General features: G+C 42.5%; 1 protein-coding gene across 2 annotated transcripts in view; it reads left to right on the plus strand.

Annotated features, from left to right (window-relative positions):
* Nucleotides 1-22917, plus strand: part of inpp5a (inositol polyphosphate-5-phosphatase A) — a 142117-nt gene that overhangs the window by 86867 nt on the left and 32333 nt on the right. For both annotated transcript variants that reach the window (XM_083897531.1, XM_083897532.1), the window contains exons 7-9: nt 1240-1292; nt 2262-2381; nt 11425-11509. In XM_083897531.1, the coding sequence (XP_083753657.1) occupies nt 1240-1292; nt 2262-2381; nt 11425-11509 (258 nt within the window). The remainder of the gene's footprint in view (nt 1-1239; nt 1293-2261; nt 2382-11424; nt 11510-22917) is intronic.

The raw sequence follows: 22917 nt of genomic DNA on the forward strand, positions 1-22917 counted from the left end.
AAAGCAGCTGCATTCAACATGTCTACACTTTTATACTTTTTATGATGAGTATATCTTTGGCTCCCTTTGTATTTATTGTTATTTATTATATTATGTTATATTATATTATATTATTATGTATTTAAAGTGTAGGCCTCTTTCCCACAGACCTGCAAATAACTTCTCCAGTTATTCATTAATTTGCAGGTGTTCCCCATCGAGCAGAAATGTATTAACCACCTTATATGGTAGAAGCATTCAACTATATATATTTTTTTCAGTTGTATATCTTTAAGAACTGAATTCTACATTAAACTTTGACTTTAATTAAAATGTTGTTTTAAAGTCTGTTATTTTAGTGAATTAATACATCATAAAGTTGCGCATGGTCACTCCCAAGTTTGTTTTAATCTACTCTTATTCTAATTTGCCATTTCTTTCCCTGTAAGAATGCTTCATAAAATGTCATAACAATGTAGTGAAATTAACTTTTTCACTGCCAGCCATTTTCAGAGCAGAGATACTGCCAACTGTTTTCAAGCATTTTGACCCATCTTTCGAGACCCACAGAATATCGTGTTCTATGACTATGTAAACAGTGAAACACAAGAAAGTAAAGACTTTCTTCTTTCATCTGGAAAAAAAAAGTTGGTTCTACCTTTTTGTGTTCTTTAGTAATCGACTTTAGAAAATAGTGATTTCACCAAAAACATAGTTTTTGACCAACAACTGAGAAAACAAGCTTTTTGTGAAAAGAAGCATAACAGATCAATGACTTTGAGGCTAATATTTTTTTTGCTTTCGTGACACCTCAAACATCTGAACAGTGTTTTCCTTCTATAAAACAACAAATACAACACTCAGAAAGGGCTTTTGGTGGCAAAACGATAGACGTCAATGGCAGCGAAAGAGTTGATCACTAAAGTGTGTATAACATCACATTGACAATTTAAAGAGCAAGTTTCTCAAAACTTGAATAACTATTTCTAACTCATCAATGTCAATCTATATCAACAGCAATTCTCTTTTTTTTTTTTAAAGAAAGATTGATGTCATCAAAATCTCTGTTAAATGGAAATTGTTTGAAATAGTTTTGGTGGAAAAACGTGAAATTGCGCTCTCAAGTAGTGGACACCGTTACGACTGTCCCATAAATCATTTGACATTGTTGCTTTAATTTGCCTCACGACGACAAGTGATGCCTCGGTAATGTCAAAGTCTGCCATTGTCATGCTAAATTGAGTCTCTTCTGTTCTGCAGTGTAAGTGGTCCAGAAAGGGATTCATCAGAACTCGATGGGCCCTGGCTGACTGGTGAGTTTTATTAATAAGTCATTTCACTGACACTTCCTTCCTCATCTCTGTTCAACCTTGAATCATTACAACTGTATCATCGTGATTAGAGATGAAGATCTAACCATGTGAGTCATATCTGGCCGCAGTGGGCTGTGTGTGTGGTTATCACAGGCAGCTCAGACAGACGGAGAGAGTGAGTTGCTCCTCTGGATCCTCTCCGGACAGTGCGCTGCAGCCGCAGCAGCAGCAGCAAGCGGGGGGATTTGATTATACATAATCGCGTTAGTCAAGCGGTTGCATATGACAGATGACAAAAAACATTACATGCCATTGAACCTGTATGGGGTGAATACAAACGCGGGCTTCCACTGAGCAGAGCAGGGGGTGGGGATGCGGGGGGGGGGGGGGGGGGTGGCTGAGGGTTGGACGACTGAGATAGTAATCTAATAGAGGGATGACATGAGAACTAAAGAGCTGAAACGGTAAGCATTTAATAGGGGCATGACGTTTGACAAGAGCAACAGGGGAGTGAGTGAGAGAGAGAGAGAGAGAGACTGGTGAAAAATAGAGAGATCAGATCAGAGATGGGATAGACAGAGATAGCAAACGCCATGCATGTATTCATTTGTTCAGGATGTCACTGCAGAGTCAAACCCCCTTTTGAGATAAGACCCAATTCCTCCGTGTCCCCTCTGCTGAACATGGAGCTAACAAAATACCCCCAGATTGATAGGATCAGCGGCAGCAGCAGCGTTCATCACTGTATATTGAGATATCTCGCTCTTCCCTGACAAGGAAAACAGATTAATGTATGCGATGGTAAATGCCGTCGCTCACAAGCCTGGGTTAAGAAGTAATTAAGAGTCTTTTTATATTCGGTTTTATCCTGGTTACTTGATGTTTTTACCGAGTTGGCACATAATAACAATATTTAAATGATGTTTTCATGATGTAAATTGTGAAAATGTGTTTTGTTTTCAACCCCAGTGCCTTTGATCTGGTCAACATTCACCTTTTCCATGATGCGTCCAACCTGGTGGCGTGGGAGAAAAGTCCCTCAGTCTACTCTGGGAGCAGGCAGAAGGCACTGGGCTATGTTTTAGACAGGTACTACACACACACACAACAAACACCAACTTTACTGTTCTTATGTTTTTACCTACCTACTGCACTCCAGATACAATGAACAGAAGCATTTTTCAGATGGTTGTTGAAAAGTATTATTTTCTTGCTCCATTCTTGCTCAGCAGAAGGTTTTATCTGCAGTGTAAGAGTTGAGAGAAATCACCAGAAGTCATCAGATACTAGTCACAAATCTAAGTTTCGTCCTACATGATAAAACCTGTCTGACTAAACATTCAGGTCCAGACCCGTGGGATTACATCCGTCTGTCGAGGAAGGGGATCTTACTAACAACACGCTCTGTGAACACACAAGTCTCTTTCATCTGTTCTTTTTCTGGCTCACCATTTATTGCCTTCTTACATTCCAACATTTTCTGTTTTTATTTTAATTTTTTTCTTGCTCTACTGGCAAATGTGGAATGATGGACGTTAAATTTGACCTGATTTCCAACTCGGGTCAGAGTTCCCTCCCCTCGTCAAACATTTTTGGTCTCAGAATTTAGCTCGAGACGTGTTAGAGTTGCATTAAATGTAAAATAGACATTTTCATTTCCTGTGGAGGGCAGTATGACACCTCAGTGTACAGCCTGTCGGAAATTATTATTATTAGAAGAAGAAGAAGACTTTTTTTTCCCTGAGCACATTAATGCACCCCTGAAGAGATATCCTTAAATTCCATCCATTTAAAGGTCACATGTGTAACATTTAGGAGGGAAGAAATGGAATGTATTACCCATACATGTGTTTGTTTTAAGAGTATAATCGCTTTTGAATAAGAATTTGTTTGGCTTTTGTGGCCTTGAACATTTTAAATGTACTTTGAGCAAGGGCCTCTCTTTATAGTGGCCACCATCTTGCGGCCAGGTATTTTGATGCACTTTACCAGGCAAATGAGAGACGGGAATATTGCTAAAGTTGCTAAGGGACAAAGGGACAAGGGATAAAACAAGTATTTGCAGACACACATGGGCCAAATTAAGCACTGGGAGGGCGAGAGATCGTCAAGGAGAGAACCAATCCTCCCTTTTCCTGCACTGCCAGATTGCAGGACTCTGAAGAATATTTCTGAATATCTTCTGTCTGACACCCCTTACCTCTTGGGAATGGGAGCGGTGTCTAATTCTTACACCATGGAGCTTTAAATTCAATTTGCTGATATCAATTAAATGAACTGCAGATATTCAGACGATGCACGCTCATTTTTTGACTGTTTCTCTTAGCGCCAACATCAGATCCAATTCTACAACCGTACCCTTGATCAATAATGTATGACATTTAACTATTAGCACATGTGGGCTCCCGGGAGGCTCAAATCTTTGAATGAATTAAACATGTTTAATTACACTGGCAAAGGTAAGTAGGTAAACGTAATATTAAAGATTTCTTCCGCCGGCGCTGAGTAAACACAGCCTTTATATACGGGGCTTCAACGGGGGCCAGGCTCTCCATTCGTAGGCCATGGTAATGTGATTTATGGGATATCCATTTGCGGCAGAGCAGGAATGATAGAGTACATGGTGCAACCCCTGCTCCCCACCTGGCCATGCTTACACTGAATAAAAGCCTTGTACCTGTCTCGCAGCAGGTGACCTCCCATTCAAACGGCATCAGAATGCAGGAATGGCTCTCCGTCGTCATGACTTTGAATAACTACATGCATATGGGTGGCATACATTATCTCCAGGCTCTCTCTCGTGCATGAATTATGGGGCACTTTTTAAAGTATTGTCTATGAGGTCATATTTTACCTGCGCTTCATTCTTGATTTGATGAAAGAATGGTCCGCCTTTAATGGACAGGGAAGTGGGAGTGTTTTAAGAATATGGCAGCTTTTGCTATTTTTATTACGCTGTAACTTACCTGGATTTACTGGCGTCGTGAAGTTTGAAAAGGCCCTTCTGTTGTTACTTGTATTTAAGTGTTTTCATTGCATTTCCTCTGCTTTCATCATGCTTTTGCACTTGATTTATCTTCAAAGGTTCCCACCTAATAGCAGAATCTCTGAGTTTTCATTGAAGGCTGAAGGGATTTGAATCGAAATAGTGTTGGCTAAGTGGTAGGTTCCACGTTCCCTCTATCTAAATCCCCTTGTGTTGACATGGTAACCTTGGTGTTAGTTCTGGGCCATATCATTTAAAAGTTTTTTTTTGGTTGAGATGAGGGGTGAGTGGTGTGAGGCAAGGTGGTCGCTATATGCTCTGGCTATCCTGGTATTCCTCGCTAGGGGTAGAGAGGGGTGGGATAGTGGGGGCATCGCGCCTCAGTCACTCACTTTGAGGGAAACTGTCGAGTGTAGATCCGGAGCACCGAAGTGAGAAAAAGCTGGCGGTGCAGAGGGAAGGGAGGAGGAGCACAAAGGGTGCTTGGGCTCTGTAAAGGGCAGTGAATAATGGGTCGGTCCTTTCACAGAGGCTGCTAACCTTTTGGCAGCCACCAGCAAACTCCATTCTCCTCTGCCGATCTTGGAGGACAATATGCCCGGGCCGGGCTTTGAATGAAGCGCTACCACCAACAGTGTTCCCATTCAGCGGCTGGTTGGGAACCATCTTTTTGGCCATTGTCCTAACTCTGACTCCTACCCCCAGAAAACAGAGCAGGAAAGGGGACAGGGGGGAATATCTAAAGCCAAACTCCCCCCCCCCCTCCTTCCCTCTTCTCGCCTCTCTCTCCTTCTCTGAGCTCTAATCTCTCATTGCGGAATAGGAGAGGAGGGGAAGGGAGGGGTGCTGTTGAACACACCACCAGCTGAGATCCATGAGGCAGCCGGCACAGGAGCTGATCACACAACAACAGTGCTGGGGACTGAGCTCTGCTGCTGGGTATCAAACTTCAGCCTGTGTCTTATCTGAGGCCCAGTCCTAATAATGCAGCTTGCAGCCCATTGAGAACACATCTGATAAGCCTTTTCCTCTGTGGCCCTTTTAACTGCTAAACGGTGTTTATCTCCAAAGTGCTTCAAGGCCTCTAGGGAACAATGCTGAGAAGGAACAGCATTTAGCCAGCCAGACCTCACTATTGAGTCACATCAAAAAAGCACTGCTCTAAAGCTTGGAGTGGCCCACTTCCATGAGAGCAAAGCAAGGCCCTGCTTGAAATGCATTCCCTGCTTGTTTTCCTGTCCTTTGAAAATGAACATTTCTGCTCAGGGGCTGCATCGAGCATTATTTACCTTGTTGACTCAGCTAAGCCTTGATGTACAGATCATTGTTTTATAATTATGTGAAGGTTTACATTCATGTGCATTTGCCATGTGCATTCAAAGGTTAAATAAATACATTGTGTGCACTGAAGGTAATAAGGAAACTACACATTGCTGCTTTTAAGGATATCACCGAAAGATATAATTACATTTGGACCATGAATGGACAAGACCCGAAAGATAAGTGATCATGCTGATTCACTTATTTCTGACTAAGACAGTGATCAAAGTGATGCTGAAAACACTGACCTCCAGGGAAAAACAAGGCTGCTAAATGAGCCCATGAAATTAAAGTATGAAATGATAGCATGAGATAAAATCAACAGGTTTTTTTTTTCCCCACCTCCTTGACAAAAATCCCTTTTGTGCATTGGCGTTTGTTTCTTTTTTTAACTTCCATTCATGGCGACTGGTCCGGTTCAGGGGAGAACAGTTTTACATTACAACTGTGAAATCCTGGCATAAAGGCGCCCTTTGTGACGCGCCATTATTTTCACACAAATATAGTCCATTGTCGCAGTGCTGAAGTTAATTTGATCAACATTGGGAACATTTAACTGTTTTGTTCGCTGAAAAGGCTTGTTTCATGCTCATTTTCGGTGCATTGAAAAGCAATGATTGGCAGAAAAATAATGTTGCCGTTAACAATTCAAAGCAATTAGTTTCCCATGAGGAGGCAGTGGGCTGCACTGGCCACCACACAGCGATGCTTTGTCATTTTATGGACGGTCATCAGTCAACTGTCACAGCATCTCAAAGACCCCTCCAATCTAAATGTTTCCCTTTTGGCTTTTCCCAGAACAACAGACTGAAAGAGGAGAGAAAAGACGGCTAGTTTCCAGCCAATAGACATGTTGAGCCGCAAGAGGGAGGACTGGATAATCACATTGGAGATCCTCCTTAAAGCCCAAATGAATGTATTAGACTCTGTGCGCTTGTTTTCATGCAAGCATACACTGTATGTTTAAAAATCATTGGCGAAAGACATAAAATGTACAATACAACTAAACCGCACAGTTGAATAGAAACGTAATATCCACAGTATAAGACCCTATTGTACCCCATTCCCACTTTACACCCAAGTCAAATTATGCAAGTTTTTATCAGCTTTGGCTCTGATAGGCATCACTGGGAAAGTAACACACAGGTGAACATGCTAATTTCTTCTTCATCTGCTCTATTTTGACCAGAGATTTGCCAATTTCTGGCGTAGACCCACCGTGTGTGTTCAGCTTCCAGCCTTTATCGTTAATGTTTGTAGTGATCCTTACTTTTCAATACTTGGGAGAGTATTTAATATAATTTATTTGATCAGTCAGATCATCAAAATAATTGATTTATAAAGACTAAAGTAAAAGATAATGCAAAATAGTAACATTATCACTGAAGGCTATGGGTGAGTTGTCTTTCTCTTGTCCAGATTGTACTTTTGGCTCATCCATGACATCACAATTCACCCACTGGTGACACATGAGTGGAGAAAAATCACCACAAGGCAGAACAAATACTGGCAATGGGAATGGTGTCAATCATCTTCCTTTAGCATCTTCACACAGGTTTAAAAATCTGCTAATTTCAGTGTAATTTGTATCTTTAAAACCAACTAAGCTAACAAAGTGGAGTCTGTTTCCCAAGATTGAGGTATTAATTAAGGGTTTGATCAAAGTTGGCTTCTCATCTTTGTGTTTATACCTTGATCTTTTTAGCCCCCTGCATTTTGTGATATCAGCAAGCAAAAATGCCCAAATAAACTCATACAGGACCTTTGAATACTGTCGGGCCCCCAAGTGATTCTAATCCAGGACTAATAATTCCATTATACAGTAGATTGCCATTTCCAATCTTCAATCCAGGCCGTTTTAAACAACAGTGCGTGCAGGAGAGAGTAGATCATTCTCATCGACATGCACTGTACATTAGATGTTCTTAAAATGATTCGACTTCTCTGCAGAGACGTCCTCCATGTCTGACTGTGTGTTGACAGGGCTGTTAGTTTGAGCCGATTTATTTGTTAACCTCTGTGTGACCGCTGCAACATCCTCGTCACCACATCTCCCTGTGGGCTGTCCTCGTTGGGGATGGGCGTTACTGAGAAGCTTGGGTGCTAACGGAGGACGAGGAGAAGCCTGTCCTGAGGTGTCAAAGGTCCTGTCACTGGCAACCCTGGGCCTATTCAAAAAGACGTCGCCCAGCACATTCTTCACAATGTTAACATTCTCCCATATTCTCAACATTTACTTACAATGGATGACTTCGTTCAGCCCAGCTATTGTGTGCAAAGTCGAATCTGACTGGCTAACTTATGGTAAGTCATCTTGTCAATATAATCATGACATGGCCCCCAGTTGCACCCTCATAATCCCATATAGACTGTCTATTATGGCTCAGTTTAGCTGTCAGTCACAGCTTATAATCTGCCCAGAAGTCAGAGAGGGATTCAGTCCTGGTGTGAAGGACAAAAAGATTTAAAAACCTGGCTGGAATGAGCCACACATGGGTGTTGTCAGTGAGACTTGGATGTTCTCAGTTTTGCATGTTTGTTCCCTTCTCTGACGGTCTGTTTTTGTGTTGGGGGGGTAGTAGGATGGCAGAGAGAGATTGTGCTGCGGTTGCTTTGTGCGTGTGGTTTAAGGAGCATGGGAGCAGAGCTGTGGGCCATTATAAATTAGTGTCTGACCCCTGTCTTTGTGTGGCCCCTAGCAAGGCCTGACGAAGGCCCCAGCCCAAACCTCAGTGAGAACGGCCCTTGTGAAGAGCCTCTTTCAGGGGTGTCACTGCGCGATGAATTGGCCAGGAGAAAGCATGTTTATAGACTGTGTAAAGGAGTGCGTCTTTGTGGGAGAATGTCACTGACACTGTAACAGTTTGCCTGAATGAACTGCGATGACGAGGCTAATGGGGGCCCCCGCCGAGGGTGAGGGTCAGCGTGGGGGGGCCTCCGCGCTAGGGACCCCCCACCCTCAAGCCTCTTTCAATCCTAATAGCTGTAAGTAATGTTGCAATTCTTCGTTGCCCCCACAAAGGCCAAGTAAAAAGTCAACTTTCACACCAGCGGGTCACCATGGGTGCTTTAGTAAATGATCATGTAAACATATTGTTACCTTTTGACCTGTGGCTGAAACCTTGGAGCAACAGACAAAACAGCCAGGATGCGGGTATTAGACATGGCTGTTAGTGAAATAAAGCTACAGGATGAGAGGGGAAAGAGCCGTAGACGCGCCTTACTACTTTTTTCCTTTTAACTTCCCCACTTCTTCTTTGTGTTATCAGCTGACTGACATGGGTTTCTAGAAAGAAAAACAAGATTTGTACTTGTACCATCATGCACTTTTGGCTTTTTATTATGCACTCATAACAGCGGACGTGGTAAATTCTCTGTTAGCACAGGGAATTCACAAGTTCCCACACGAGGAACAACTGCGATGACGTGTATGTGTCGCCATTTTACTGCCCTTTCCATTCAGCCTTGCAGAATAAACTGACCACTAACCCTGTTTAAATAGAGCCGAGTCTCTTAGCACCAGAATGTGAAGTCATCAATGACATCAGTAGACATCTAGTTTGAGAGTATTAATGAGCTCCTGCTGCTACTGCACACATTAGCAGTTCTAGCGGTATAGATTCATTTAATGTAATCATTTTAACCATGGTTAAATATGAATCTGTGAAATACATGCAGTTGACTTGCTTTGTAAGTAACTTAAAAAAGTGCTGCATTTATAACAAGTCCTTATTTTTAAGTAAATGTATCAGTGCTTAAGAGGATGTGCACTCAGTTAAATTAAGGGTCTTATTTTTGAGCGAATATTTTCTTTACTGTCAGAATCAGAATACTTAATTAATCCCTGAGGAAATTTTGTGGTCGCACAGTTGCTCCATGCCAAAAAAATAGAAGCATTTTATATATATTAAAAGTATGAAAAAGAGGCGAAGAATAAAGTAAAATAATGGGAAAGTGCAGGAGCGACTGAAACGGGCTGCACGCAGGTTGGTTGGCGCATGCGCACTCCATCGTGTCCATGTAGCTTGAAAGACTGCGACAGCCCCACGTGATATATACTGTATGTCATCAGCACCACATGTCCTCAATCATCCATAGACACACCTATGGTCAATCAGGTCACAAACATTTCTCTTGCACAGACAGTCCCTGTATCTCATCACAGTCTGTTAACACGAGCTTCTCATGATACGGCCATTCTCTCTCTCTCTGCCAACAAAATATTTGAGCTCACACAATAAGTCAATAAATTTAATTAGTTAATCGGCGAAAAATAAGTCAGTCCTCATGTTGACCCCTCTTGAAAAACTCATTCACTAGAAAGATCCAGTTTCAGTTTAATATAATACAACGTCAAAATGACATACTCTCTATTTAATATAATAGCTGCATTCACTGCCTCCTACTCCTGTCACCTTTGCCTCCACGCTGTTCTCTCTCTCTCTCTCTCTTTATCTCGGTCTGTGTGAGAAGAAGTGGCCGTGTTTTTACGGCAGCCGGCCAGAGCCGGGACCCACCACTAAGAAGAAGAAGCTTCTTCTCTCTTTACAGCCCCATAAATATATTGTTATCAGGGCCTGGGAAGTCCACAGTGAGATTTATCTGCGCGATTAGTGGAGATGGCGAGCCAAGCATCCTGAATCATTAATTAAATGGCTGTGCTACATCCACCTTATTTTTGTATCTGTGCTCTGTAGGAGAGCCACTCTGAAGCAAGTGATGAGGCAAAGGAGTTAATTATATGTCACTTAGGTGTGTGTTTTTTAAGCACTTGGATGCCCGAGCCGTGGCGAAGTTCTCCACATTTTGGAAATGGTTCACGACTGAGAGGATCAATACTCGATAAATTCTCGGACGCCGTCGAGACTTAAAAAGAAATACATGTATATTCACAAAAAATTTGACCCTCAAGAAGCATCAAATGAGCTCAGACTGTAGCCACTCTAGTATTGGTCAGACTGAGTCTGTTTCTGTCTCTTTCTGAATGGAGGTCTAAACCCATAAGCTCATGAACTAATCTAGAGTCAGAGGGTCTGGGCTGGCCGTTTTCTTCTTTTGATCAATCCAGCAAAGTCAATTTTCTTTTCCACCAAAGGGAATGAACAAGTTTTACTCATTTTAGTGTCGGTGTCAGCTGAGGATTAACACTTTTAACAACAAAAAACACATTTACTGGAAGTTGCAGCACACAGAGCAGACAACCACGAGCCTGTACCCCAGCAAGTGCCAAAGGATGAACACGATGTGGTGCATTAAAAGTTGCGTGAAACTGCAAGCATGGTTAACATCATCATGATGCATCGTTTTCTGACGACATGTTAAACATGGACAGCTGTTCGCGAGTTATTTTCAGAAACTTTTCAATAGCCATAAATCCTTTTTCATCAGTGCAACAATAAATTCTCATCTCATGCTTTTATGTTTTCCTGCTTTTCACATTACATGTGCCATTGTCCCCCCCATCTGCCCCGTTATTTCATCCATATTATTTCGTATTATCTTATAAATCATGAACCATGTGTGAAAAATTAAAACAGATGTTCAGATGCTTGACAGAGAGAGTCTTACTCTCTCAGCTCTGCACAAGTGAAAATGCCTCTAAAAACAAAGTATGCAGACCACTAGGTGGTGCTGTGACCCTCATGAATTCCACACTCTGAGGTTAGGAGGGGGAGGATCATGACATCTTAAAAAGTATTTGACAGCTAATGGTGAGGTTGTTTTAATCAATTAACATGTTTTCTGGTGCACTGAGGCTGCCAGAAAGCAACAATGCTGTTTTGATGATTGTTTCAAACATTGATTTGTGGTTGTAATGTTTTGCAGGATCACAGACCAGCGATATGAAAGGTTGCCATATTTTGTCTTTGGGGACTTTAACTTCAGGTTGGACTCCAAGCAGGTTATTGAGGTGAGTGTTTTTTTTTATTTTTATTATTCCTGATTAATTTCAAATTGAAGGCTAATAGTGTCAATTATTATGTGTGCAACACGGGAAAATGTATACACAACTGAATTCTTCTATATACATGTGCAGTTACGTTCTTTCAGACTCGGCCATAAAAAGTGTTTGTTTGTTTGTGTGTATTAGAGAGAGACTGCAATATAGTAAAAGTGGTTTTAGTAGCCCCCTGTCCCTTAAGAGTTATGACTCATTAAACGCTTCACTGTGGCTGGCCCAGCTGTGTTTGCCAACTGAGCCTCCAAGTGCATTGTTATGTTATGGTGCCATTCACAGCTCTTTCTCTCTCTCTTCCTCTCTTGCTCTCTCTTCCTCCTTCTCCTCCTCCTCCTCTCCTGGTGCAAATGAGGCCAGTGAAAGCCAAGGTAGCGCAGTCATTCAACGTTCTCCGCGACGTGATGGGGGGTTAGCGGCATAACAAGCCATAAAGGCCCACCACAGACAGGGTAGTCCTATGATAAGAGAGTGGGAGAGCCACTTGTTGGCCGATCCTCTCTCTCCTTTTCCAGCACAATGGCCCTCGAATCAGTGGGCCTGTTCAAGGTGTGGGCATTGTTCATTTCAATCATGGTCCCATTCATGGGAGAAGGGAAGAGGAGGGAAAGCTTTCTGAATGGCAGGGTTTTGCTCAAATGACTTAGGAAGGACCTCACTCTGTGTGGTACTCCACAACAAACCTTTGTAGTTTAGACATCCAGCCACTAGAGGTGCAGTAAATCAGCATCGCCTCTGGAACACCCAACAGAGTGGGATGGTCATCACATGCTTTTACTCAGCAATCAATCAGGGACATTGCCTGATTGCCTCAAAGTTTGTGCAGGACATCTGATTCTGGTTCTGTAATTGGGTCGCATTAAGCCACGGATCATGTGAAGAGTGATGGTGCAGAGATAATAAATCCAAGTACAGAATCTACAGCAGCAGATGTGCAAACACTGAGGCCATTCAGAAGTCGGCTATTCCAATTAAATGTCACCTGGCATATATTACAAGTCGCCAATATGACTGTGAGTAATATGGTGTTTTATATCGTTTCCACGTTGCAGTCTCACAGTACTGTAAATTATTATACGGATGCATTTAGTTGAAAGGAAAGCCTTTAAGTAGGTGAGATGATGTGGATCTGTGGAGCTAAACATGTTGCTTTCAGCCTCTCTCTGTCTCTAGCTCTCTGAAATGCTGTTTCAGTGCAGTGAGGGTCACAACCCCTTTTCGAGGGATGTGTTAGGCTTGCATCGGTATGTATCCATCTCTGCCCCCCTCTCACCTCCACCTACTTTCATATCCACCTTGACCACCTATTCACATCCAGAGGGAAAACACACACACACACATATTCTGTACCAGCTATCTTCACGAGGACACTCATAATGCATTCCCAAGGCCCTTACCCAAACCTTAAGCATCACAGCTAAATGTCTAATTATAAACCATAACCTTATCCTATCATAACCATGACTTAATTTTAACCCTGACCCTAAAACATGGTCAACCCATAATATCCTCACTTTTCCACACTGTCCTCATTTCCCATGGTTATTTCTTTGGTCCTCATAAAGATATACATGCAAGCACACACACACACACACACACAGACATTTTCCTTCTAATTAAATGAGCTCAACCAAATAACTGTCCGTTTAATGGGGACAACAGAAAAGACTAATGATGTCATCTGTGAGAGTCGTGCCATTAAATGGGCAGCACTGCTCCATGCAAACGCGCCCTGAGCAGTGGTCAACCTGTCTGATTTAACAGTGACCTGTGTGTGTGGCAGCGAGAGCTGTGATATCACCAATAAACAAATGGGTTGCAACCTTGGTGCAGGATGTAACTCACGCACGGGTTGTCGTTTTAAGCCCTTTAATGACAATTAATGTCAACAGGACAATTAGTGCACATCCAGTGAAGTGCTTAACTGTAGATGGGCTGGTGGTGGATCGATCGGCCATACTTATCTGAAGATTGATTCAGACAGAGAGAGAGAGAGAGAGAGAGAGGGTGGCTCTCATTCTCGTTGCCTGATCGTCTCATTTTTTTGCTTTCCTCGCGATTCTCCAAGTTCAATCGATGGGAAAGGGTTTAAAACAGCCGTGTAGATGAATAGATACTTTTCCCCGTGTTAAGTGGACGGAATGATTGCAAAATAACCTACTTGTCTTTTTGATTTGAAGAAAATCATGGACAACCATCAAACCCCAGGCCTCACTTTGAGAGTCACTGGATCAGAAAGTACTCCAGCGCATTTAACCACAGCTGCACACTATGCCACTTCTCTTCTCCTCTGCCTCTGGTCCATTGTGGACAACTAGACTATAGCCACTCCCCTGGATGGTTGGATGGGACAGGGGTTAGTGTAGGATGTATCCATGTGTATACAGAAAGGGAGGTGGGTTTGGAAGGGGGTGGATTTGTTATTGTCACTGGGCAAATTCCAGGTGGCAAATTCCTGGCATGCTTGTGCGGCAGGATCAGTAACCAAAGGCCTGCAGCCACCCCCCCTTCTGCCCAGCCTGGGCAACCCCATTAATTGTGTCCGACAGAGGGAATTGGTTTCAATTGACCCCCATTCAGCAGTCCTTTGACTGGCAGACAAAGGACACAGCCACGTGGAGACTAATGCTAGGGCTGAGCAGCCTGGAGGTGGTCCAGTCCCCGACAACCTTGTCTTTCCTCTCCCATGGGTCTGATCATGCTTCGGCTTGATCATGCTTTGCATCGGTGCTGATAAAACAGGAAACCTCAAAGGAAGCATTTTGTCTGGCGAATCAGATACTTCACAGTCCACTTGTTGATGTGCTGCCTGCCTGTTCCTTTTATTACAGGTTTGAATGTGGCCTGAACACAAGTGCCCAATAAGGGATTTTATAATAGTAATAAAAACGGAGTACATGCTGTCCTATTCTGGAGACCTGTTGTATTAAAAGCGGACAAGAACGACTTACACCTTGGAGCTGATTCTCAAGTTTTCTAGGCGTTTTTATTATGCGTAGTGTAACCAGATGAAAGGGATTAATCCGAAATACACCCCTATTATTCATATACCGTGTGTACTACTGTATATTGAACACCAAAACATGTCCTCAGCCTACGCAACCTACTGTACTAGGAACGTCCCATACATCGATATTTATCTTTAGATTTCATAAAAATATATTCATTTGTAAAATCATCTGTCAAAAACTTTGAGAAGGATATAAGCCTGTATATTTTGTGGGCACTCGCTGGGATGATTTTCACAGCAGTTTACCGTTTAGCTTCCCTTGGCACTTCTTACCCTCGTCCTTTCCGTCTCTGTCTTGGGTTCTCTTTTATGACTAATCATGAATTCTGGTCCAGATCATTCATTAACACTTCTATAAACTGAATCAGTTTTGTTTTTATCTGTTTTAAATGCATTTAAGAAAAGATGCACACTAATAAGCATGATTAGACACATTATTGTATGTTGCTACAGGTGCAACTCATCAGAGAGGATGGCAAATCTGCCAATATGTATCATGACTGAAGAATGAATAAAGAGATAAGAGTCATCCTCTTCTCACCCCTACACATTTCATTATGGAGACCACGTTCAGCCTCAGGTCAAGCGGAGCAGTACAAGCTCCAGAATCTCAGACACGAGGCCCGGTCAAATCATCTTTGTTGACCCACTCGCACCAATGGCAATCACAGTGTTCCTCAATTCTAAGCTTGAGTTAGGAGGTGTTATAAAGTGTATATTGGTGTGTGTGTGTGTGTGTTCCCCTTGAAGTGGCCAGTGGCCGTGAATCATTGGTATCGATGACAGTCTCAGGGCTCCGTGCCTGGACTCCTAGTATATTTAAAATCCCTCCTAATTAAACTTAATAGAATGTAAATTTAATATCTGCAGAGATTGTGTGCTGCTGGCCAGCCTGCTACAATTTAAGGATTGATAGAGGCCAGCGGGAAGGTTAATTGCTGACTTGATCTACTGTCCCCATGACACGGTGTGGGGCTGCTTTAATTGGGACTGATCTGCTGCTACATGGACAGATTTCATTAGGCTAGCTGGCCTCTCACTGACTGTTGAATAGTTTGGATCAGCGCCCCCTGTCTGTGTCTGCAGAAAGTGCAGAGGGCTGGGCCAAGGCATCAATCTTCCTTCCTTTGTTCTGTGTCCTTTCTCTCGCTTGAGCAGCATGAAATTAAAGGTGGGGCCCCAGACTAGCCCCACTCTTAATGAATGCTGTAAAATGCTTGGTAATGACGGGCCAACATGATAGATCATTCATTTTTCACACTGTGGAGTCACTCGGTGTGCATAACCATTACAGCGGAGGTAGAGATATAGAGATTTAAGCATGCATTTATTCAATTTTGTACATTACACATGTACATAAGGTATGCTTTGACCTCATCCAGAAAATAAACTAAGTCTGACTTCAGCAGCGACAGAACAAACAATAATTTAGACCATAAAACCCAACATTATTAGATTATAACTCACTAACTGGTGTCATAAAGACAACTTAGCACGTGTTTGGAGCGGCCACTACTGTGACAGTTGTTGTATGAACGTGTGTAGATTAGCAACAGTAGATCAAAAAGAGACATCAATACCGGCTGTGACACCACACAGTAGTCCACCTTGTGTCAAGTTCAACAGGCTGCCACCATGAAATGTATCTTGCTTTGAGATTTTATCAACATCGCTGCAATGAACAATCCAATAGCATCCAACGCTAAATTGGCACATAAGACAAATGAGAGTAAGCAGCACCCCTGTTACACGCTTTAGAAAAAAAAAACCATGCATGATGTCACCTGCAGAAACCAACAACAGTTCATCAAATAGTTGATGGCCGTTGTCCTGTCCGCTGAACCTAGTCTGGATAAATAATTTGCACCAGTAAAAGCTAAATATTTTTTCCCTTTTTAGTCTGACTTTGACTAGCATGTGTGTATCTGGCCAGCTATAAATCAAAAGGTGCCCAGTGTAATTAAGTGTACACTACATTAGTCAGGCTAATTAATTTTGGGAGCCATCCATCCATTAACCAGTGGGCCAGCACTGATTGGGCCTCTGTTCTCTGGAACCCTTGACACTAGGGACTGCGAGCCTCCTTGGTTGCCCTCAGCTTCCCAGATACACTCATGCATACACACTCTGAGATATATATATATATATATATATATATATATATATATATATATATATATATATATATATATATATATATATATACACACATTACGCACACCAGCCCTCATGTACTTAATTAGACTTGAAGTGAAAAGGGAAGTTTATGATAGAAATATTGACTGTTTTATGCTATGTTGTCAGATCGCTGTGCTTTACTTACTTCAGTCTCAGATATAGAGACCCAAGTGATACTGAGCTTACTGAGGTCTGTATTTGACTCTTTTATTGCTTCACCAAATTATATTTACAAATCCTCATGGGTTGTTGTAGCCCACTAAATCAATATACTCTTCTGTGAAAGACAACCCACCTGACAATGTCTGAATTGTTCAGACGCACTCGCCCTCCCCTGTTTACTACGCCACACAAAGACAAACAAAGTCATTAACACTCACGATTTGACCCAGGCCTGTTTATAGCTTCGCAGGTGAAGCCTGTGATGGAGACGTTTCTTAACAATACAATAAAAGCATGTTATCTGGCCAGAAAAGTCCGATCTATCACAATGAGGTCCCATTATATCACAGATAACCCATCTGGATATAGAGGGGGAGACTATTCCCTTTAGACAACAGCGTCTGTTCTCTCTCTTCTCTCTGTTTGCTGCTAATGAATACAGCACTGAAGTCACAGAGGGAAAAAGGAGTTCAGCTATGAGGGCGTAACTTGAGCGATGCAGCTTTGATGGGAGCGCTGTCCATATAATTAAAACGCTGGCAAATGAAGAACAAGCATTGGCTTCTGTTGGTCCTGCTTATTAACAACAGGCCGTTTGAGCCCGGCGCCAGCCATGCTATTGCCGCTGTGTACTGGGGGGTGGGGGGCACTGTGACTGGCAGCTGGGAACACCATGCCAACGGTGGGATGGCGTGACAAACCAAGCCAAGGATGAGAGCAGAGCCTGGCACTAACAGAGCCTTGTGGGGGGGGGGAGGTCGGTTGCCTTGTAGGACTCCGGGGTTGGCCCCGGTCAGGGATGTAGCCTCAGTTACCCCTCAATCTGTGGCCCTGTCCACACGGAAACAGAACTTTCCCTATTTGTTTTCCCTTTTTTTTGTTCTGAAACAAATTTCTGTTAGCACGGACTTGTTTTAAAATGACTTCATCCTCATGAAACCCCCCCCCCCCAAACAATGACTCTAAAGGCTGTAGTTAACATGCCAGGCCTGTACGTGGCCCTGTAACACTGCAACAGAAATAGACCAAGAATGGAGAAGGAGACTTAAAGCATGCACCCTGTGTACAGAGGAAAATAAAGTAAAGTTATTATAAAGCGAATAAATCAAACAACAATGCGTGAAAAGTCTCCAAAATTAGATTTTGAGGGCTCCCAAAACACTGGTTCGATGTATATAAACCTGAAATGGTACAAACATGTTGTGGATACTCCTAAACTTATTCTCAGGTGGACGAGCCCTTTAACCACTGCTTTCTTCCACTGCACAATGATGCACAAATGAAAGCACAAAAATACTTAATATCCCTAGATTCAAGATGTCATAAGGTTTTGTTTTATCTAGATCTCGTCTTCTTTGCGTTGTCGCTTTCTCACCATTTTGTAGTGTGAATTCTCGAACTTCCTGTCAGCTCATTGTTACCCAATAAGATGGTGTATTGGCAAGAAACTGATGCTACAACACCATACCAATACAGGCGTGATAATGTTTTTGATGATTTCTAAGTAAGGCGATAAATTGTAATTTTATTTCACACCAAAATAGTATATTTTAAGAAAATCATTCACACTTAAAGCAACAATGTGATATTTTACAAACAATATTACCCTGGCTCTTTTAAAACTGAAGTGGAACCCTAATACTGCATAAACCCAGTTTAAGAAGGAAATTACACTTCTTTTACATCAGAAAATCAGAAAGCATTTATTGTCATTGCATAGGAATGCAACAAAAAATGGTTGCAAACCTCAAATGATGCATATAAAAATGTGCAAATGCAAATGCAAAACCTAAGATATGATCACTGTTTCCCACTATTTAATATTGGAACCTACTTTTTAAAGATGTACTTGCACGGTTTTGGTTGCCCTTCCCAGAGTTTATTGAGCTGTAGTAAGCAGTTTGATAAAAGTCTGGACACACGACAAGAGCAATTTGTGCATAATACAACATTTCTAACATCTCTGTTTTTGCTGTTTTTACTGTCATTTTTGGAATGTCTTAATATTAGTAGGAATAGATAAATCAGCCGATTTCCAAGAGAAAAGATAAATGATTCACAACCTAATTTTATACATGTAATTTAAAACATATACACACAAATCTTAAGTAAACCCATATATGGTCCTGACCTCGTCGCTGGGAATGACTGATCTCAACTATATATAATTTATTCAAAATAATGGAGATAAGTTTCTTTTTGTGTGACGCACTTGTCAAGGTTATGCAAACAATATGTGAATCCAAGTGGACTGGATACTGAATCTATGTCATTTCTATTGAATCCACCACTTTTTTTAAACAATGTAATCTCTCTATAAATCATGAATAATCAGATTTAGCTTCCAGCTCAGTCTTCCTCGCTTGCTTTATTGATGGTGTGTCTTGTCTTCTGTAGGTCGGAATGGACCCATGCCTTTGAAATCACAAGCAGGGGAGGGGGGAAAAAAACAACAGCTAACAGTGATGCTATTATTTAGTCCAGATCAAATGTGGCATAAACTGTGAAGGATAGGGATCTCTTTGTGCCTGGCACATAGTGTCCAACTTGTATGATGTCAGTCTATTTTGACTAATACAGTCCTCTGCCTTTGTCAAACAGAGCACAATAATTGTCTTTTTTATATCCCCCTCCCTCTATCTATCTATATATCTATCTATCCATCCATCCATCCATCCACTTGATGCCAAAATAAAACATGTTGTCTCTGGGTGTTATGCACAAACCAGCGTTATATTCATTACCGTTTGTTCTAATGCATATGCAAAGTAGCACTCTCTGTAAGAATGGTTGCACATGGTTGAGCTCAATACCCACTCATCAAGTCAGTCACAGTTCTTATTCAAATCAGGCAGTATCTTAAACTCATGATGTTACTTTGCCGTGGCCTCATTCCTCTAAGAAATTAAAATAGCATGAGCACAGTAGCACAGACAGGAGAAGTGCTTACATTATTTAAACATTGTGGCCTCTGGGTTTCCCAGTGAGAATCTTTACTGTCAGCAACAGAGTGATGTTCCTGCTGAATGGCTCATTGTAGCTGTAAACTCAGTCTTGGCACCATGGGCTTTTAAACAACTCTGCCACCTGACATTAAAAGTCACTGAGCTCCATTCACACACAAATATCCCATCATATTTAAGAGGGCCCATTAAGGGCCACATTGAGAATTCATGGGCCTTTCTCTCAGCCCGCCTTGTGTGATTTATCTGTGACGGCCATATTGCCGGGTTCTTTCAGAAGGAGTGGTCCCAGTTTTTGTCTTAGAGGAGGCCCAAAACAATGCATTTCAGGCCCATTTCTCCTCCAGGGCCTCCTCTTTCAGGGGGCAGAGAGAGCCGGGGCTGGCCTAACATCTGTTTGTGTCCGGAGCCAGGCGGGACCGGAGCACAGCGTGCCTCGGTGGCCCCCTTCTCCTCTCCCTGGGGGTCTTTGTTCCCGATTTCATGCTATCAGAGCGGCAGCATGTTTTCCTGCGCAGAGCTGTCAGGGGCATAAAAGACCCTGAGTGGGGTCACATCAAGAGGGATGGGCATGAAAAATTGGTAAAATGTATCACAAAGCCCACCCACTAGATGGTTGCCTAGCGCCCTGTGCTGGGGGTGTAAACCCCCCCCGTACCTTCCTCTTCCCCCTTTCCTTGGCTGAATTACACCTCTCTCTCCCACCCTGGTGGACAAGCACATCATTTAGATGAAATGGCGCAAACAAATTAAAGGGTGGTGCTCCAAATTAATCAATGTTCTTTGTGTGTGAGGAGGGTTTTGTGTATCACCAGGGTCTTCTCCTCCAGTGAACACTGGAGGGAAGCAAGGTCACCTGGCTGAAAAAGCCAGCTCTGGTATTTCAAACTGTTGCAACAGAGAAAAAAAAAATATCACTAATGTAATCAGTGTTTATAGATCGGATCTTGGTCTGAAGAAGAATTAATGCAGCGCTACAGATGTAACTGCCATAGAACACCCAACAACAAACAAACACGTGGATCATTTCTAACATGTCGGAGAAGCTCTGTTGCACGTTTGCACGACAGTCGCATCCTGTGCACAGTATGAACCGCGCTCCAGTCCTCTTAAAAGGGTCCAGAATTGGACTTTCATTAATTGTTTGGTCCTAATCCTTATCGATTACCAGAGTAATGAACTCGAGAGACTGCATTCCTATTACACCATCACTAATCACCAGTCACTGATTGGGTCTTCGATATTCTGTAATTGACTCGGCAACGACAAATTACCTCACCTCTGTTTCCTTTAATTGATTCCCAGCGTGAGCTATGGTGGAATAGGTAAATTAAATGAAAGTGCAGTGATTTCAGGTGCTCAGTGAGTGCTTTCTTTAGTATTAGTAGTCTTCCTTTTGGCTTTATTAAATTTGCTACAATTATTGCTTCATGGTTGTATGTGTATTTGTTTCCTCATTAAGCGGTTAAATGTTCTTTTTGGGTCTATAGCATTAAAAGGAGAGCATGAATGGACTGCAGCACTCCTCCACTTTACAAAGCTCCCTTTTGAAAAAACATAACAGCTGCAGCTAACAACATTCAAATGAATGCCACATTAAGATGGCTATTGAGCATTTAAGCATGCATGGCCTTAGAGGTTAGGAGAAGCCGGTATGTTAAACAGTCTTGTAGACATCTGCCGTGGTTGGTTTTAAAGTGCTGACTGAAAGTGGCAGGGGAGGGTTCTCAGATTAAATCTCTCATTAGGTTGTCTTTGTACAGGTGGCAGTAATGTGTCAAGAGCCCAGTCTGAAACAATGTCCTCCTCTTACTGGGACTAATATGCCTCAGGAGAATCCCACCCTCCTTTTACTGCCACTACTTTACACAGAAACACAGTCACAATTAAGCATCTGGTGGCCTTTTCCTGTGTAGAAGGCTTTTCCACGGCCATTGTGTCTGCCATAGTGTGTGTGCGTGAGAGAAAGAGACAAGAGAAGGGAGGGTTAGTTCATTTCTGCGGTTCAGGTCGTTTCATTTAATTTAGTTTGCGTTTCTCTTATTTGATTAATTTTTTTTTTTTTTGCCTTAAACGTTTGGAGAAGCTTTCAGAAAGGATGCTCTCCCAGCTGAGACTGGGTTTTGGTGGGTGGGCAAGTAGTGTGGGTGTGTGTGTAACCCCCCTGGAGTGGGAGGTCACCGGGGTCAAAGTGATGAATTTTTATAGGCCTGTTCCCTGTGTTTCAGCTCTGTCCCTTTCTCTGCGCGCTGCACTGCCTCTCAAAGACAACCATGCAGGGCAATTTGTCCTGCGGGGCCCTGCAGAATGGGCCAGCAGAGAAGTTAAATACCGGGGTGAACACACACACACAGACACACACACACACACACACACACACACACACACAAAACATACACATACATTCAGTTTTCTCTCTCTCACACACACACACCCCCCTTCGCCCCGTTGTCCTGAATGATTTGTGACCTGTCCATTATCCATTCCGAGGGGACAAATGCTTTTGGTGGGTTTCTGAAGGTAAAGCCAGAATGGCAGCCCTCAATGTGTGCCATTGTTTTTAGAGAAGTTTCCCAGATGTTATAATGCACAAGATAAATAGGGCACATTATCTCTACCTCACACACCCTCTTACCTCTTCAGGATCGTTTTTTTTTTTTTTTTTTTTTTTCTGGCGATGGGCGTGTCAGGTTAGAGGACCTCCTACTACGCGCACATGCACTGCCAACAACCCGAAAGAGTGTCAGCTCTCACGTAGATCAACAAGTTCATGGGAAGTGTCGAGTGCTTGTGTGTGTGCTGCTTGCTGTTAGGGGTGACACAGGCCAGGTTTACTAGGGTCAAGCGTCCTGTGGGTCACACACAGGCTAACTTTTGGGGAGATAATTTGTCGACTCTCACCTCGCCTCCACGTCGACCCCCTCGGCCACTGTGCATGGTTTTTGTTGCAGGTATTACTCATGTTATGGGGACCTAAATCTGTTAACGCACTCACATTATGGGGACTTTTCTCCTAATGGGGACAAACACATACTTATCACATTTTAAAA

The sequence above is a fragment of the Microchirus variegatus genome, assembly GCF_963457635.1.
Source record: "Microchirus variegatus genome assembly, chromosome: 11".
NCBI lineage: Eukaryota > Metazoa > Chordata > Actinopteri > Pleuronectiformes > Soleidae > Microchirus > Microchirus variegatus.